The sequence below is a fragment of the Mauremys mutica genome, unplaced genomic scaffold, assembly GCF_020497125.1.
Source record: "Mauremys mutica isolate MM-2020 ecotype Southern unplaced genomic scaffold, ASM2049712v1 000009F_np12_subseq_1:161612_obj, whole genome shotgun sequence".
NCBI classification, from domain to species: Eukaryota; Metazoa; Chordata; order Testudines; family Geoemydidae; genus Mauremys; species Mauremys mutica.
Genome location: NW_025422797.1, coordinates 128,990 through 146,661, shown reverse-complemented (window position 1 = coordinate 146,661; position 17,672 = coordinate 128,990). Strand labels below are relative to the sequence as shown.

The 17,672-nt window shown below is 46.9% G+C and overlaps 1 protein-coding gene across 2 annotated transcripts; it reads right to left on the bottom strand.

Moving 5' to 3' along the window:
• Positions 1-17,037, bottom strand: LOC123356898 (signal recognition particle 14 kDa protein). 2 transcript variants are annotated; one of them, XM_045000158.1, is made up of 5 exons: positions 16,952-17,037; positions 2,722-2,794; positions 2,030-2,142; positions 1,156-1,188; positions 1-741 (listed from the first exon to the last, which is right to left on the bottom strand). In XM_045000158.1, the coding sequence occupies exons 1-5, from the start codon at positions 16,988-16,990 to the stop codon at positions 652-654; spliced, it is 348 nt and encodes a 115-aa protein (XP_044856093.1). In that variant the 5' UTR covers positions 16,991-17,037; the 3' UTR covers positions 1-651. The 2 variants fall into 2 exon arrangements, with proteins under 2 accessions (XP_044856093.1, XP_044856094.1); XM_045000159.1 differs by lacking the exon at positions 16,952-17,037 and adding an exon at positions 3,653-3,735.
• Positions 17,038-17,672: the final 635 nt, after the last annotated feature.

The following is a 17,672-nucleotide window of genomic DNA, read 5'->3' as shown; positions in this document are numbered from 1 at the left end:
TCATTTCAACCAAATGCACTTCTGATTGTTTAATAGGAACAAGCAAATATTACTGTTTCACAACAAAGCATCAAGATACTATATTTACAATTTTCAGAGTGGTAGCAATATAACCATTCAAAGTAAGAAGCACCAAATCCCTGAACACATTCATAAGAATGAGACTTTTACTAAAGCAGTCATTGCAATTGTAACATGAAGTTCTAGGACTTGCTTCTTTTGGTCATGACCTCTTAACCTCCAACCACTTCTAGAAGCTAAAATAGAAAAAAAGTCAACGCTCCCACTAATTCTCAACTTCCCTACTTAGTTTACATGGGGCTTATCTACAGAATTAGGCTTTCATTCACTACTTAAGATCTACTCTTACTTTGCCCTTGTGACCACCCCTTGCATCCCCCAAAACAGTTTACAGACTATCCTGTGTAACAAAACATGGCAGCTGAGAGTGAAGAGGTTTCAGTCTAATCTTGTGAATATTCCTGCCAAATAACAATCTACAGAAACTACCTTTTATTTTCATTTTATTTAAGTGAAGGTATTGTTCACATCTCAGTATTCTACCGCCAAAAGAAAGTGTTGACTTAGGAAAAAATGGACTTTGAAGGCTAGAATGCAAGTCTTGCAGTAATGGAAAGTCGTTATGTTCCATCACTGGGTTGCTTTACTTTTCTTATTTTTGCTTTTCTTGTCTTTCTTCTTCAGGCCATCCATGTTAGCTCTCAACAGGTTGGAATAGGCCTGCAATCATGAAATAAGCATCTTTAAGATAGACCAAATACTCAGAGGCAGTGCACTGGAGTAAAAAATAAAAGTTTACAAAATCTCCATTTTAGATAACCTATATTTCCACACAGCTCCTTTTTACAGAATGTTCAAACTCATCAGGAAACCACTCTTTTCTTCCTCACAAGGACACAAGAGTTAAATAAGATGCTTTGGAGAATGTCATGCAAATGGAAAGACCATATACATACCAAGATATGGAAGCATCTGTCCTATAACTTAAATATTTAACCAACCAACCCATTGAGAGATGTGAAAGAGCTAGAAGAATGATTTGTAGCTTTCCATGGCTTATCTTAAATTATCGAATATTCCTCCTTACAATACAGAAGAACAAAAAGAAGATAAGAGAGAACATAGGAAACTTACCATCTGGAATTTGTTTACTTCCTTTGAGCTTACCTGTGAAAAGCAAATTCGGATGTTAAGCATAAAATACAGGAAACATTTTATCCTAGGACTAAAAATTTCAATAGACGTTTGCCTGTCAGTTAAACACCAGGTCCCACCTAGCAGCACTTATGTCTGATCAAGTGATCACATTCAATCTCATGAAGAGTTGGCATCAAAATAGGTTCAGAGACCACATGTGGAGGGGTAACAGGAAAGTACTCTCGGTAACAGATCTAGTTTTTTGGAGGACTATTCCCCCTCCTACCACCACCAATTTAAGTCACCTCTCAGTAAAAGGGTAGCATTTCCTCTACAAATCTACAAACTTCAAACAGTGAACAATCCTCACTGTAAAGTCCCAAGCCAATTACATCGGCTTATTCTAGGGTGACCAGATGTCCCGATTTTAGGGTCTTTTTCTTACATAGCCTCATATTACCCACTGTCCTGATTTTTCATGTTTGCTGTCTGGTCACCCTAGATTATTCCAGTGCCTTCCACTTTGTCTATATTACAGACTAAATTATCCTGGCTAGTTTTTCAACATAATATACTCTTTTCAGATTCCTTTTCATTCATTTGTGACATTCATTCAAGTTCTCCCACAGCACATTCAAACTCTCTAAGGAACACTGAGCCCCGTATCTCCAGCATCCAAATGCCCATGCTATTGTCATATGCCCAAGCTGTGACTGCTCTCAGACCTGACACTGATGGTTTATTCACCACATGTAGAAATTCCAGATAATGCTACATGAGCTAAAGTTGGCCTTCAGCCTGAATGATGCAGGCAATTATTTCAGGAACAAACGAGTTTGCATGCTCTCTCTGACCCAGATTTGCTACTTACCACTGTGCTAATCTTTTTCTTCCCATCCGTTGCTCTCAGAAGACATTTATTGTCCGCTGGCTCAAAACCTTCCACATGGCCCTTACGTGGAATGGGTTTTGTTCGACCATCATCTGTATTGAAAACACAAGGCATGTCGTAATCTGTTTATCCAGATTTTATTAAAACCGATAAATTTTTCCAAAATCTCAGTGCATCAAGAGGATGCCAACCACCACCACCACCAACAACCTGTATACCACTTGCTTGTAAAAGCAATTTGGAATCCAAGACACCATATCAAAGATTTTTCTGCACAGGTTATATACCCTGAAGCTACGCAGCATATGCCTCCCCTCAGGAACGGGTAGTGAGCTATTTTGCTGGTCCAGTTCACCTCCTCTCTACAGCATTTATAAATCTGAGAAATAAAATTTCCATAATATCTCTTTTAAAAAGTTCCAGTGACAGCTGTTCAATATTTCATTGCAATGTTTAAATTTCAAACAGTGCATCACTAACAATTTGAAAGTGAAATGACTTGACTTTTCTTTGCCTAAGCTGAGAGAAATGCAAAAAGTATACAAAGAGCATAAATCGCTAAAACTGGATTTTTTAAATTCTCATTTAGTGATAACGGTATTAGGAACAGGAGAACTTGGATTAAAGGAACACTGTCCATTTAAATCAAATATAAAGGCACTGATACTTACATTTTTTCAGTGTTATGTAAACACTCCCTGTGGTTCTGCATTTTTGAAAAAGCCTTGTTAGTTCTGTCAAGAACTGTAAATGAAAGAAGAGACCCATCTCTGGTTAAGACTGGAAGGGGGGGGGTCAATAGACAGGAAAGTTTTCTGCTAGGTGGCAAATACTGCCATTCTCAATGTAATTAACGACAGATGTCTCATTAAAGTAGCATTCTTACAACACAATGCCTCCCAGCAATTTATACACAGAATTTGCCTGGATTAAACCAGTGTAGGTGTTGTATGAAGAAATATTTATATAGCTTCCTTCACCCAAAAGACAGAGGGACCTAAGCTATTTAAAGTAGGCCTGTTGGGAACAGTCTTTATCAACGTTTTGTAAAATCTAGAAGTTAGTGGCATCCGTATTAGCATTACTGTGCTCTTTTATAAAAGTTTAGTTTTAAAGTCCGAGGAAGACACTTCAGCTCGATTTAGACGCTTTCTTGAGCGTTTGCACATCAAGCAGAACCGCAATTTGCTGGCAGGAGAGAACCTGAAAGTCAGGCCGCCCCCACTGTTGTCACTGGTCCCTGCTGGGCGCAACGCCCGGGGAAAACCAGCCCCGCAGACGGTGAAAGCGGCACTAAGGGCCGGGCCGCAGCTTCCAAGCAACCGCTGCCGGCAGCCAGACCGACTAGCCGCAGCCGCTGCCCCGGGCTCTTAGGCGAGGCCCGGAGCCCTGCCGGCCCTGGGGCTTATCGGCAGGGCAGGGGAGCCCGTGCCCCGCGGAGCGTGTCCAGCGGCCACTGAGCGGCGGGGACCCGCGGGGACCCGCACGGGAGCGGCGCGGCTCGGCCGGACAGGGGCCGAAGGAGCGCCCGGCAGCCCCCGACCCATGGAGCGGGATGGGCCCGGGGCAGCCCCGGGGACGGCGGCCCGGCCCGGCCCGCACCTGCTCGCTCTCCAGCAGCACCATCGCGCCGACCCGCCGCCGCCGCCTGCCCCGGAACCGGAAGAGCCGCTCCGAGCGCGCGGCCATGGAGGGCGGGGCGGGGCGGGGCGGGGCGGGGCCGCTGCTCCCTGCTGCCCCTCCCCCCCCGGGCGCCGCCTGAGGGCGGGAGAGCGCCTGGGGGCCTGTGCTACGGGCCCCGCCTGAGTCTGTCCCGCGGCGCTGCAGCCTCGGCCCCGGGCGTCTCCCTGTCAGCCCGGCTGGGGTCCTGGGGAGCCGCCGGGTGCGCCCCCCCCCCTTTGAGCTGTCTCGGGCCGGGGGGCGCTGCGGGGGCAGGGCTGCTCCGCTGGCCCCTTTATCTGCAGGCAGCGTCCTGGTATCCACCCAGCAGTGCCATGCCTCAGGCAGCTGGTCCTGAGGTTACCAACCCTCCAGGCTTGGACTGGAGTCTCCCGGAATTAAAGATTACTAGACTGTCATGTGATGAAATCTCCAGGAATACAGCCAATGGAAACTGGCACCTCTACAATGCCAGATGCTTCAGAGAAGGGTGCAGGAAATAAGCAGTTATGAGTGGGGTGGGCAAACTTTTTGGGAATGGAAATTGCATGGCAGGCCATGAATGCTCACAAAATTGGGGTTGGGGTGTAGAAGGGGGTGAGGGTTCTGGCTGGGGGTGCAGGCTCTGGGCTGGGGCCAGAAATGAGACATTCAGGATGCTGGGATGGGGGTAAGGGCTATATCAGGAACTGATGGCTCTGGAGCTGTGGGATTTGGGGTGTAGGAGGGTACTCCAGGCTGGGCCAAGCGGTTCAGAGGGCAGGAGAGGGATCAGGGCTGGGGCAGAGAGTTAGGGTACGGGGGGGGGGGTTCTGGCTCAGGGTGCAGGCTCTGGGGTGGGGCCAGAAATGAGTTTGGGGTGCAGGGGGTTTGAGAGCTCCAGCTGGGGGTGCAGGCTCTGAGCTGGGGATGAGGGATTTGGGATGTAGGAGGGTGCTCTAGGCTGGGACCAAGGGATTTGGAGAGCAGGAGGGGGGATCAGGGCTGGGACAGTGGGTTGGGGCTCCAGGAGGCACTTACCTCAAGCAGCTCCTGGAAGCAGCAGCTTGTCCTCCCTCCGGGTCCTACGCAGAGGCGCAGCCAGGCAGCTCTGTGCGCTGCCCTGTCCACAGGCACTGCCCCTGCAGCTCCCATTGGGGGCTGCGCTTGGGGTGGGGGCAGCATGTAGAGCCCCCTTGCTGCCACTAAACATAGGAGCTGGAGTGGGGACATGCCACTGCTTCCGGGAGCAGCGCAGAGCCGTGGCACGCACGCGCAGACGGAGCAGCCACAGACCCCACTCCCCAGCTGGAGCACAGGAGGAGGGCAAGCCCCACACCCTGCTCCCCAGTGGAAGCTCGAGGGCCGGATTAAATCGGCTGGTGGGCTAGATGTGGCCCGTGGGCTGTAGTTTGCCCACCCTTGAGTTATGTCATAACCTCTTCCTACCTGAAAGTTTCTAAGCCCTATAAAGTGGAGGTGGGTTGTATCCTGAAGCATAAAGGATTGTATCCTTCTCACATTTTTTGATAAGCTTTACTAAAGTAAGTGGAGATTCTCAGCATCCATATAAATGTCCAGGGAGTTTAGCCTTCTAACACTCCTCTGATGTAGGGAACCATTATTATTCCCATTTGACAAATGGGGAAGTTGAGGCACAGAGGAGATGAGGGATTTGGCTAGCATCACTCAGCAAGTCTGCAGTGAGCTGGGAATTGAACATAGATCTCCTGATTCCCAGTCCAGAACTCATGGTTTGAGTTGGGAAGACAAAGGGGGACATGGAGGTCTCTTATGGTCAGGAGGAGAACACATATAGAATGATTACATGAGTCAAGTGTAACTAATGAAGTGCTATGTGAGTTTGCAAACCTCCTGAAACAAAATCTCTGAGAAGTGTGAACTGCCCCACTTCATTTCCATGAGATGTTTACTCAGAGCCCAATAATGATAATATAAATGTCAGCATTGTTAACTATTTTACTGCTGATGAAAACATGTAAGAAAGGAAAGGGATGATCATGTTACAAAGGTTTGCATAATGTATTGTGAGTGACCTCATTGGCACCACAAGTGGATGGTGAATGCACAGGTTATCCCCACTTATTTTTTTCTCCAGTGAAGGGAGCTAAGCCAAGCCCAAGGAGCCTAGCAGAAGGCTTGGGTGCATTTTTGCACTGAAGGGCAGTTCAGACTGGAGCCCAGTAGATCAAGTGTGCTCATACTTACAATATGAGGGGATCGGGACCAATAATGAATAACGATGGTGGCATCTCATTCTGGCTTCTCAAGTGAGGAGAACTTGATTTATTCAGGAACTTGAAGAACACCACTTATCTTTTTCATTTCCAATTGTAATCCTCTCTGTACCTTACCCACAATGCTGTTTTTCCTAACCCTGCTCTCCACTGATCCCACTGCCAGCACCCATTTCCCTTTCCAGTCTGAACTCTCCATATAAATGTTTCATCAAAAAGAGCTTCTGAATGGACAGACCAGTACATAAGACATTCATATTAGAGAGTCTAGGTAGGTGAGCTAATATCTTGGACCAACTTCTGTTGGTGAAAGAGAAGTTTTCAAGCTACCTTGTCCCTGTAATATCCTGGGACCAACACAGCTACACCAACAACCAACCATTCATATGTTTATTACACTCTTTGCAGGACAATACTATGGTGTTACTTATAAAAACTATTCATAAAGTGTGTCCACAAGGGAATTACCAAAAGTAGTCTATACGGATGATGGGTCATGAACAAGCACTTATTCCCTGTTCCAATTATATTGAAGTAAATTTGCCAAGTTCATAGAAGAATCATAGAAGATTAGGGTTGGAAGACACTTCAGGAGGTCATCTAATCAAACCCCCTGCTCAAAGAAGGACCAACCCCAACTAAATCATCCCAGCCAGGGCTTCATCAAGCCAGGCCCCAAAAACCTCCAAGGATGGAGACCCTACCACCTTCCTAGGCAACCCACTCCAGTCCTCCACCACCCTCCCAGTGAAACAGTTCCTCCGAACATCCAATCCAGACTTCCCCCGCTGCAACCCGAGACCACCGCTCTGCCACCACTGAGAACGGTCCAGCTCCATCCTCCCAGGAACCCCCTCTCAGGTAGCCAAAGGCTGCCACCAGATCCCCCCTCATTCTTCTCTTCTGCACACCAAACAAGCCGAGTTCCCTCAGCCTCCCCCCACAAGCCACGTGCCCCAGCTAATGCTAATTGACACTAAAGGACATAAAATCCTGCCCAATATGACACTTTCTCTGAAGTGCTATGGAAAGGATTTTGGGTTATGTCTGAGAATGACTGGTTATAGTTTCAGGGAATGACAAATTAACTTCAGAATATGAAAAGGGTAAGACTCTTAGCCTTGTACAATAAATGGCTAAGTGAAAACAAAGTGTATTAGGGTGGAGAGAAAGGGCACTTTCCATCCATAATACTTGTAGTTGTTGACTAAGGTCAAAATTCTGAAGAGTGGAAATTTCCTGTCAGTCCTACATTGGTTCAGCTATAATTGTAGGGTTCTCTGCAGGAAGTGAAATTTGATCTAGTGCTTTTTCATATTTCTAAGAAAGCTCAGAAACTGACAAACTTTGTCTTTTGGTCTTCACGGGCCTGACAATGGATATTGAAGAAATAATTCTTCACCAATGCATGGGGAAAAAAAAAAGAAGAAGCATGCCAAATATTTTAGCTCAGATGGATAAACCTCTGAGTGTACAGTCCCACACCCAGAGATGAAGTTTCCTCTAGGGTCAGCACCTAATTTTTTAATGGTAAAATGATCCAAGCTGTTCTCATGAGAAAAAAATTACACAACAACAACGCCTTAGAATTATAGGTAGGGCCCTACTAAATTCATGGCCATGAAAAACACGTCACAGACTCTGAAATCTGGTCTCCCTCCCCGCCCATGTGAAATCTGGTCCTTTGTGTGTTTTTACCTTATACTATACAGATTTCACAGGGGAGACCAGTGTTTCTCAAATTGGGGATCCTGACCCAATAGGAAGTTGCAGGAGGGGTCACAAGGTTATTGGGGGGGGGGGGGCTTGCAGTATTGCCACCCTTACTTCTGCACTGCCTTCAGAGCTGGGCGGCCGGAGAGTGGCGGTTGCTGACTGAGGTCCCAGCTCTTCAGGCAGCAGCCTGGAAATAAGGGTGGCAATACCATCCCATCCCATCCTTACTTCTGCACTGCTGCTGGCGGTGGCTCTGCCTTCAGAGCTGGGCTCCAGACCAGCAGCCACCACTCTCCAGCTGCATAGTTCTGAAGGCAGCACTGCCGCCAGCAGCAGCACAGAAGTAAGAGTAGCAAGCAGTACCAGAAACCGCCCCCCACGTACAATAGCCATTTGACCCCTCCCCCCCCCCAACTCCTTTCTGGGTCAGGCCCCCTACAATTACAACATTGTGAAATTTCAGATTTAAAATAGCTGAAATCATGAACTTTACTATTTTTAAAATTCTGACTGAAATTGACCAAAATGGAATGTGAATTTGGTAGAGCCCTAGTTATAGGTCAATAAATATTGGAGAATTGATCTTTTTCAGCACCTAATAGCAGTTGCAGTCTGTCTGCAGATTGCCTAAGAGGCAGTAGAGGGTGCTATGACTGCACAGACAAACTAAGATCAACAGTGTGGGCCTGAAGTACAAGTAAAGAAATATAGGAGAGACACAAGAGATCACAGCAGTGGCAAGGCTCAGATGAAATCTACCACATTATACGATTCACTCGTTTATGCTGCTGGTTTCAAGGTAATTCAACTGCTCTTTCACGGATTTCTGATGTTGAAGGGTGCCCCGTCCCAGTCTCTTTTCAACTGTTATATTTACCAGAAGGAAAAAAATATTTTCTAAGTCTTCTGAGTACAGGTTTTCTAATGGGACATCAACATCATAATCATTAGCAGTAGTAGTAGCACTGGCCAAAGCCCCACTGTGTTGTTATCATCATCATGGCAAATTCCAAAGGGATGTAGCCTCCAAGTGCCACCCGGATTGATCTCTAGCTAGGTCTTTAAAACAATCTAGCTGGATGTTCAGTCTACATCTGGCATTTGCGATCTTACAGCACTACCAAAACTTTTGGTGACCATGCAATCACTGACTGCATAGCAGCATGCCTTAGTAAACTGAACACACTTCATATTTCATTGATCTTTCATCCTAAGAACTAGTCTGTACGAAGAAAGCCACAGAAACCGAGTCAGTGCTGATGGAGGTGGTTGGTGAGTTCAGTTACACATATCCTCATTGCTGATCTTGTCCTGCCATTTAACATGGAGCAGCTGATGAAGATGAGAAGAATCAGAAACAGGAGCACAAATCTGGTGCTCTTCACTTTTCCTCAGCACCCAGGTTTCACTGAGGTACAGTAAAATTGGTAAAAGTGTGGTTCTATACAGCCACAACTTTGTAGCAAGCTTGATACCACAATATCACCACAGAGGCCACAGAAGGGCCTGAAACATGGCAGCAGCTACTGCTAAATGAGCAGCCACATCTTTTGAGCATCCTCCAGGACTATCTGTGATGCTTCCCAAGTATTTGACAGTTGCCATCTGCTCAATATCCCATCCAGACAGGTTAATACTACACTGGTTGTAATTTGGAGTTAGAAGCTGCTTGATGGTAATGGTGAGGGACTTAATTTTATCTGGACCAAATCATCTTGCTTCTTGCCCAACCAGACTGGCTATCAGCTACAGTGATTCACCAAACTTAGCCAATTAGACAATATAATGGAACTTTTTCATATTTGAAATGTCAAAGCATAATGGTTTTTAGCTTAGTACCACTGACAGCTGTCTCCTTGAGCTTATTCATCAACCAATCAATGCCAATATTGAACAATGATGGTGACAGGACACATCCTTGCCGAACTCCCATGGAAACAGGAAACCATGTCATGTATTTGCCATTGATGCAAACAAACTTTCTGTTCCAATACTGAGCTCTTCTGTCAATGGCATTGTTTTCTCATGGTGCTAAACACTGTACAAAGCGATGGCCCCTGCCGTAAAGAGCTTACAATCTAAGTATAAGACAAGAGAAAACAGACAGAGGGAGCACAAGGAAATAGTGACACAGCTGGTCAACATGATAATTAGCAGTCACAGCACCTCAGCTGCCTAACCACTGTAAGAGACATTCATAGAATCATGACAGAGGAGAGTTTCAACCAGGAATTTGAAGGGGGTCACTGTGATAGCTTGATGGATTTTTATGGGGAGCTTGTTCCATGCATAAGGAATAACAAGGGAAAAGACGCAACAGTGCTTTCAGATTTGTAGTGCAGGTCCATGGAAAATTGTCCAGTAGTTGCATACTGCATGTCCTGATGAAACAGAACAGAAATGGAAAAAACACAGCAATTACAATATATATCCTTTTGGACACTTCCGTGATCATGGACACTGGGAGAAAAGAGAAGCCCAATTCCATACAGGCCTGGTAACAGAGATTAAGAATGGTCTTTTGGCCAAAGCACTGCACTGGGATTTAGGAGATCTGAAATCTATACCTGAGGTTTATGACTTTGGACAAGTCACTTATCTTCCCAGTACCTATCAGTGCCCCTACTTATAAAATGGAGATAATTATACTTCCCTTCTTCACAGGGTTGTTTTGAAGGTAAATTCATTAATGTTTATGGAACGCTCAGATGATATGAGCATCATAGAAGGGATTTTTTTGCCTACAATTCTCTCATTCTGCCACAAGGAGCCACTGCTGTAGCTGCCAGAGTTTGCCTTTCCGCTACCCTTGTTGCCCTTACACTAAGTCCGTAGTTCTCCAACAAGGGTACGTGTACCACTGGGGGTACACAGAGGTCTTCCATGGGGTACATCAGCTCATCTAGATACTTACCTAGTTTTACAATGGGCTACATAAAAAGCATTAGCAAAGTCAGTGCAAAGCTAACATTTGATACAGACAATGACTGGTTTATACTGTTCCATATACAGTACTAAACACTGAATGTAAGTACAATATTCATATTCCAATTGATTTATTTTATAATTATATGGTAAAAATGAAAAAGTGAGCAATTTGTCAGTAATCGTGCACTGTGACACTTTTGTATTTTTATGTTTGATTTTGTAAGCAAGTCATTTTTAAGTCAGGTGAAACTTGGGGGTATGCAAGACAAAGCAGACTCCTGAAAGGGATATGGTAGTCTGGAAAGGTTGAGAACCACTGCTCTAAGTGTTTCAGTGGAACCTCAGAGTGTTACCAGACCCCATCAACCTTAAGCAAAGAAAGCAACTTCCTTGAGGGGAGTTAGGGAGACAGGAAGGAGGAACACAAGGGGGGAACAACCAAGGGGCATGGGGAGAAAGGAAGAAACAGTGAGATCCAGAGACAAGGAAAAGAAAGATAACCCTAGATGGGGAAGAAAGGAAAAACACCCCACATGGGAGGGATATGAGAGAGAAAAACCACAGGGAGAAAAGTTACAGCTTCCAGAACAAGGGGACATCAAAGATTACAGAGGGAGAGAGTAATGGAAAAACACTGCAGTGACTGAATGGGAGACAGCCTGTAAAAATGGTGGAGGGAAAGGGAGACATGCCCCCTGCCCCCAAGACAACAGGTACGAGCTGTACCAGTAGCAACAGGAATCAGTGGATACTGGCATGTGACAGGAGCATTGCCCTTATGTAACCCTAATCCATGTCATGTGACTGGGGTGAGGCAATAAAGATAAGTCTCTTATCAACACTCCTGGTTGCTAGCCATTATACATAGTGTCAGAAGAAAACTAAAATGAAATCATGAAATTTACAATTTGTAAAATCCTATGACCATGAAATTGACCAAAATGGACTGTGAATTTGGTAGGGCCCTGGTTATGGGTCAATAAATACTGGAGAATTGATCTTTTTTAGCACCTATTATCAGTTGCAGTCTCTCCGCTGATTGCCTAAGAGGCAGTGAAGCCACCTGAATCATTGAATCTTGAAGGAAAACTGGCAGAGAACTGGAATAGGTGGTTGCAATAGCCGGGGCTGGCTTTAGGCCCATTCCCCCGATTCCCCGGAATCAAGCCCCGCGCCTAAGAGGGCCCCGCACCTGCACCTAAGAAGGCCCCGCTGCGGGGGTCTTCGGCAGCATTTTGGTGGCGGGGGGTCCACTCCAGGGGTCTTTGGCGGCATTTCAATGGCGGGGGGTCCAGTGCCACGGAAAACCTGGACCGGACCCCCCGCAGCCGCCGAGAATCGGGCCCTGCGGGTCATAAAGCCGGCCCTGGCAATAGCAGTGGTTTTTCTGGAAGCTGGCAATACTGAAGAAGACCAAAAAAGGTTAAATCATCTACACTGCTACATGCAATAGTAGATCTCCTGAGGTCTCTTCCAACCCTAATACTCTATGCTTCTATGACAGTCTCAGAGGCAGGCAACAGAATGTGAAAGAACTACTAGAACTAAATTAAAGTTTTTATCACCTTTGGTCAAACATCTATTTGCATTACATGGAAAAGATTATCTCATTGGTGCACTACCAATCTTTTTTTTTTTTTTTCCTTTTTTCAATTGAGCTGTTTCATACCACATTGAGCAACAATGTAATAACATAATGTAAATTACAGTTTTTTCACCATGGGACTCTACATGAGTTAATAACAGATAATGGCCCACAATTCACAAGTGGTTCATTTTGGCAGTTCTCTTTGATCTGTCGTTCAGGCACACCACGGTCAAGCCCTAACTATGCACAGTCCAACAGGTTAGCGGAAAAGTTAGTACAGATGCAAAGAACTTGATAACAACAACAAAACCCCAACATGTTCAAGGGGTCTATAATTAGCATTGTTAGCATATTGCAACACACCTCACAGCTTTATTAAGATCACCAGTTCAGAGACTAATGGGCAGAAGGAAAAACTTTTTAGTGTCAACATCTAACAGACTCCTTGAGCAAAAGCCAATTAACCCTGAAGTAGCTACAGAAGAGCTATATGCCAGAAAATTAGTAGAGAAGAAATACTATGGCAAGAATGCCAGTTAATGTCTTTACAAATGGGAGAGGCTATTAAATTTTAAACAGAAATTGACTGGCAGGTTGCCACGGTAATAGGTATGTATCATCAGCACCAACAGGGCCGGCTTTAGGCACGGCGGGGCCCGATTTGAAAGAGCTGCCGCCGAAGACAGTGGCGGGACTTAGGTGGCAGCTCAATTAGCTGCCGGTGCCTTCGGCAGCATGGCAGTGGAGGGTCCTTCTGCCGCGGCAGCGATCGAGCTGCCACCAAAGACAGCGTCAGGATTTCGGCGGCAGCTGTATTGGCCGCCGGTGCTTTTGGAGGCACGGCGGCAGAGAGTCCTTAGGGGCGTGGGGCCCGATTCGGGGGAATCGGATGTATCGCCCTAAAACCAGCCCTGAGCACCAAGGTCATATACCCTAACCCGGGGGTGGCCCGTGAGCCATTTTAAGCCGGCCTGCGAGCTCCTGCTGGAGAGTGAGGTCTGGGGCTTGCCCCACTCAAGCACTGCAGCTGGGGCGCTAGGTTGGGGGCCGCACCATGCGGCTCCCAGAAGCAGCCACATGGCCCCACTCGGGCTCCTACGCGCTCCAGTGGGAGCTGCAGGGGCGGTGCCTGCGGATGGGGCAGTGTGCAGAGCCACCTGGCCACGCCTCCACATAGGAGCCAGAGAAGGGATATGCCACTGCTTCTGGGAGCCGCTTGAGGTAAGCGCCGCTCGGAGCCTGCACCCCTGAGCACCCCTCATGCCCCAATCCCCTGCCCCAGCCCTGATCTCCCTCCCGCCCTCCAAATCCCTCTATGCCAGTCCAGAGCACCCTCCTATACCCCAAACTCCTCTTCCCCAGCCCCATCCCAGAGCCCGCATCCCCAGCCAGAACCTGCACCCCTTCCCGCACCCCTGCCCTAGCCCTGATTCCCCACCCCCCCGCCCTGCGAACCCCTCAGTCCCAGCCCTGAGCACCCTCCTACACCCCAAACTACTCAACCCCATCCCAGAGCCCACACCCCCAGCCAGAGCCCTCACCCCCTACCACACCCCAACCAATTTTGTGAGCATTCATGGCCCGCCATACAATCTCTATTCCCTGATGTGGCCCTCAGGCCAAAAAGTTTGCCCACCACTGCCCTAACCACTCGTGTGGGTGACTCCTACAGAAGGAACAGAAAACATCTAAACAAAAATAAGGAACTTTGGTTCTCTTTTCTTGAGGACATCCAGAGTACCACAGACTGGGCTAGTGGGGCTCGTGCTAGCACTCTAAAAATAACAGTGTAAACAGCGCTTTGAAGTTGCAGCTCAGGTTGGCTTCAGAGCCTGTGCTGTAGCCTGAGCCACAACTCCAAAGTGCTGTCTATACAGCTATTTTTAGAGCTCCGTTTATATATTTCTTATCCCTCCAACTGTACCTGTTTCCCTACCCCTATATATTTTACCTGGGGGGTTAAGGTGGGGGAGCAGATTAATCCTGAGAATGCAAGGCAGAGGTGAACAGTAGGGACAGGGAAAGCTGAATGACCACAGATCCAGGGCCGTCCTTAGGCATACGCAGTTGCGTAGGGCGCCCGAAAATTTGGGGCACCATCAGGACAGCAGGTAAGAGCAAGTCAGCTCCGGCACATCCATCATGCACTGCAGTCTCCTTAGGCAGGGGCCGTATTCACAAAGGCGAATGTGCCGGTGCGGCGCATTCTGCATGGGGGAGAGCGTACCAGGATCTCTGTGGGGAACTGTGACTCTCCACCGGGCAGAGGGCCGAGCGGCTCCGTATCCTTTGCTGTCTCATCCCTCCCCCTCCAGACTGCGAGCCTGGGCTGCTGCAGCATCTGCTACATACGAAGCTCAGTGTGTGTCAGCAATGGAATGGGGGTCTCCTGGGGGTACGTGGGTGGGGGCTGTGCCCCAAGTCGGGCATAGGGGCACCAGTTTAATAATACTGCGTAGGGCCCCATCAATCCTAAGGATGGCCCTGCACAGATCTACCCTGTTGTGCACTTTAAATATGTTCCCATGGGTACAGGTAAAGCAGTGACAGTTCCTTGAAATTCGCCTCTCTTCACTCCCTGTGTTGACAGTAGCCTCTATAGTAGCTCATATATACAGGGCTGAGGGCCAGGAACTAACTTGCTGGTTCAAGCTTCTCTTCTTCAGTGATAGTTCACCTGTGAGCAGACATGCAACTAAGTAAACCATGTCCATTCTAAGCAGAGTGCAGCCTTCCAGCTTTTAATGATTTCGGGAATAAACATGGGAACTCCTCAGAGGAGGAAGAACAAAAAAATAAATATAACAAATTGAAAAAATAAAAAGCTGGAAGAAAAAAGGTTTTTTGTTTTTTTTTTAAAAATAGCAGAGACAGAAAAGTGCTCCAACAAAAATGGTGGGGAAGTTACTCTGATGATTTTGCAGCTAACGTATACAACCTGAAGTGGAGTGAAGCAGGGTTGTGTACGGGCTGCTACATTGTTTAATATTTACTTCTCATACCTGCTTCAACATGTGTGCTGTGATGTTCGAGGGGGTGTCTATCTTAGCACTAGACATCCTAGAGTTTGTTTAACATAGCTCTGAACCTTGCAAACACAAAGGTGAATTAGATCTTCATAAGGGACCCGTTGTTTGCAGATGATGCAGCTCTTGTGGCTCACAGTGTTGATGCCCTATAACATCTTATTACCAAGTTCTCTGATTCATGCAAAATCTTTGGGCCAGCACTACGCGTGAAGAAGACTGTTATCATGCACCAAGGCTCTTCAGAACCAGTTCCAGATATCACCTTAGAGGGTATTCATCTGAATGTTGTTGACCAATTTTGCTACCTTGGCTCTACTGTTACCAGCTGTGTAGATCTTGATGCTGAGATCACTAGTAGCATCGGCAAAGCAGCCAGGAGCTTTGGTCTTTTGCAAGATGGAGCCCAGAACAATAACAAATTGTCAATTAAAGTGAAAATCCGTATTTATAAAATGTGTTTTATCCACTGTTCTATATGACTTAGAAACATGGATGACTTACACCAAACATACCAAAAGACTAAACAGTTTTCATATCAGATGCTTGCACAAAATTCTTCTAATAAGATGGCAAGACAGAGTGACAAATGTGGACCTGCCCCTCCCCGCCAGCCCCAGCATGGACCTTCCCTGGACTTGCTGCAGCCAGGGGAGAGGAAGCCCTCCCCTGGCCCAGGTCCGCCGGAGCTATGGGGAGAGGCACCCCTCCCTCGGCCCAGCCCAACCCCACTGGAGCTGCTGTGGCCGGGGAGAGGCACCTCTCCCCTGGCCCCAAGCTGCTGGGCTGAGAGAGGTCTGGGGGAGGAAGTCCTCTCTTGCCACTGCCGCCCCGGGGCAGCCTGCACCCCAAACTCCTCATCCCTGTCCCCACCCCAGAGCCCGCACCCCCACCCTCTTCTCCAGCCCTGAGCCCTCTTCCGCACCCCAATCCCCTCATCCCCAACGCCCCCCCCCAAGCCTTCACCCCTAGCTGGAGCCCTCTCCCCCTGCCCCCAACCCCCTGCCCCAGCCCTGAGCCCCCTCCTACATGCCGAATCCCTCAGCCCCACCCCAACCACATGAATTTTGTTATGTGCACCATTATAAAGATGATGTGTGACACATACTGGTGTACATAACAAAATTCGTTCTGCACATGGATGTAAAAAATGAGAAGGAACACCATGCTCTCTAATCTTAGAGTCAGGATATGCATAAATATATGTGGGGCTCCAGACACTGGGGCACTGTATCAGACAAGTTTCTCTCTCTCCCTCATATATACACACACACACACACACACAATTTCCTCTCTTTTTGTCTCTCAGTTTCTTCCCTTTTAACTTTCTTGAGAGATCCCCAGATTCCAGGAGAGTAAAACCTAGTTACTACTATAGTAATAACACTAATTAATAATAGTCACTGCTATTGGACAGCCTGTCATCCATTCAAAGCACTTCATTAACATTAAAGGCTAAATTCTCCCTTCAGTTATACCCTTGAAGGCCCTCTGAAGTTAATGGAGTTGCGTGGATATAACAGAGAGCAACTAATTAACTTGTCCCTTTAGAGTGACATGTTCTATAGACTAAGTTCTTTCTGGCAAAGACTGTTAGTTGCTTTCAACAATTCATCCAACGGGGGGCTCATTGAGCCCCACATTAAAGTCAATGGCAAAACTTCTGTGGACTTCAGTGGTGCTGGATCAAGCTCATGTAGCACCATGTACTCTGAGAATGTGATATAAATCATAAATAAATACTTACCAAACCACACACCATCTCTCTCTGGCTGAAAGCAGGCATATAGTGATCACGTCATGTTGGCTATACGTAACACAACTGAGATGAAATGGAGAATACTGTTGTGTATTTGGTTGTCATGGGTTTTGTTACTATGGCAACTGAGTTAGACTATTAAGGGATAGCTCAGCCGGTTTCAACCGGCTGAGTGAGCTCTCTGTTTCTGTAAATAAAATGGAGGTTTTGGTTAGCTGTCTGCTCTCTGGCCTCAAGTGATTGCTTCCTACACCGGCTGCCCCTAGGACATAACACTGGCGACGAGGGTGGGATCCTGGTGCTGCTCCAGTAACAGAAGGAAGTAGAAGTCAAGGTAAAGACCAAACAAAGAAAAAAAGCTGCTTGTTTGCACTGACTGTGAAAGTGAAACTAAAAATCATGGCTACTCTGACCAGGCCCCTGGAGCCTTTTGATGAGAATACAGAGCAGTGGCATGTGTATACTGAGCGTTTTGAGCTTTTTGGTATTGCAAATGACATTACAGAAGCGAAGAAGGTGCCAATATTCTTAACTGTTGTAGGGGCTAAAACCTACTCTCTGCTACGCAGCTTACTACACCCTGTTAAGCCTGAGACTAAATCTTACAGTGACATTGTGGAAATCCTGGGGTCTCATTTCTCCCCAAAACCACTGGTAATTGTTGAAAGATATAGGTTCCACAAAAGAGACCAAAAGGAAGATGAAACAG

Bases quoted from the DNA above. Each gene is read 5' to 3' on its own strand.
- LOC123356898 (XM_045000158.1), bottom strand. From the start codon at position 16,990: ATGCCTGCTTTCAGCCAGAGAGAGATGGTGTGTGGTTTG. The intron at 2,795-16,951 runs GTAAGTATTTAT...TTTCATTTACAG, and splicing joins GAGAGATGGTGTGTGGTTTG to TTCTTGACAGAACTAACAAG. The intron at 1,189-2,029 runs GTAAGTAGCAAA...TGCTTTTCACAG, and splicing joins AGAAAAAGATTAGCACAGTG to GTAAGCTCAAAGGAAGTAAA.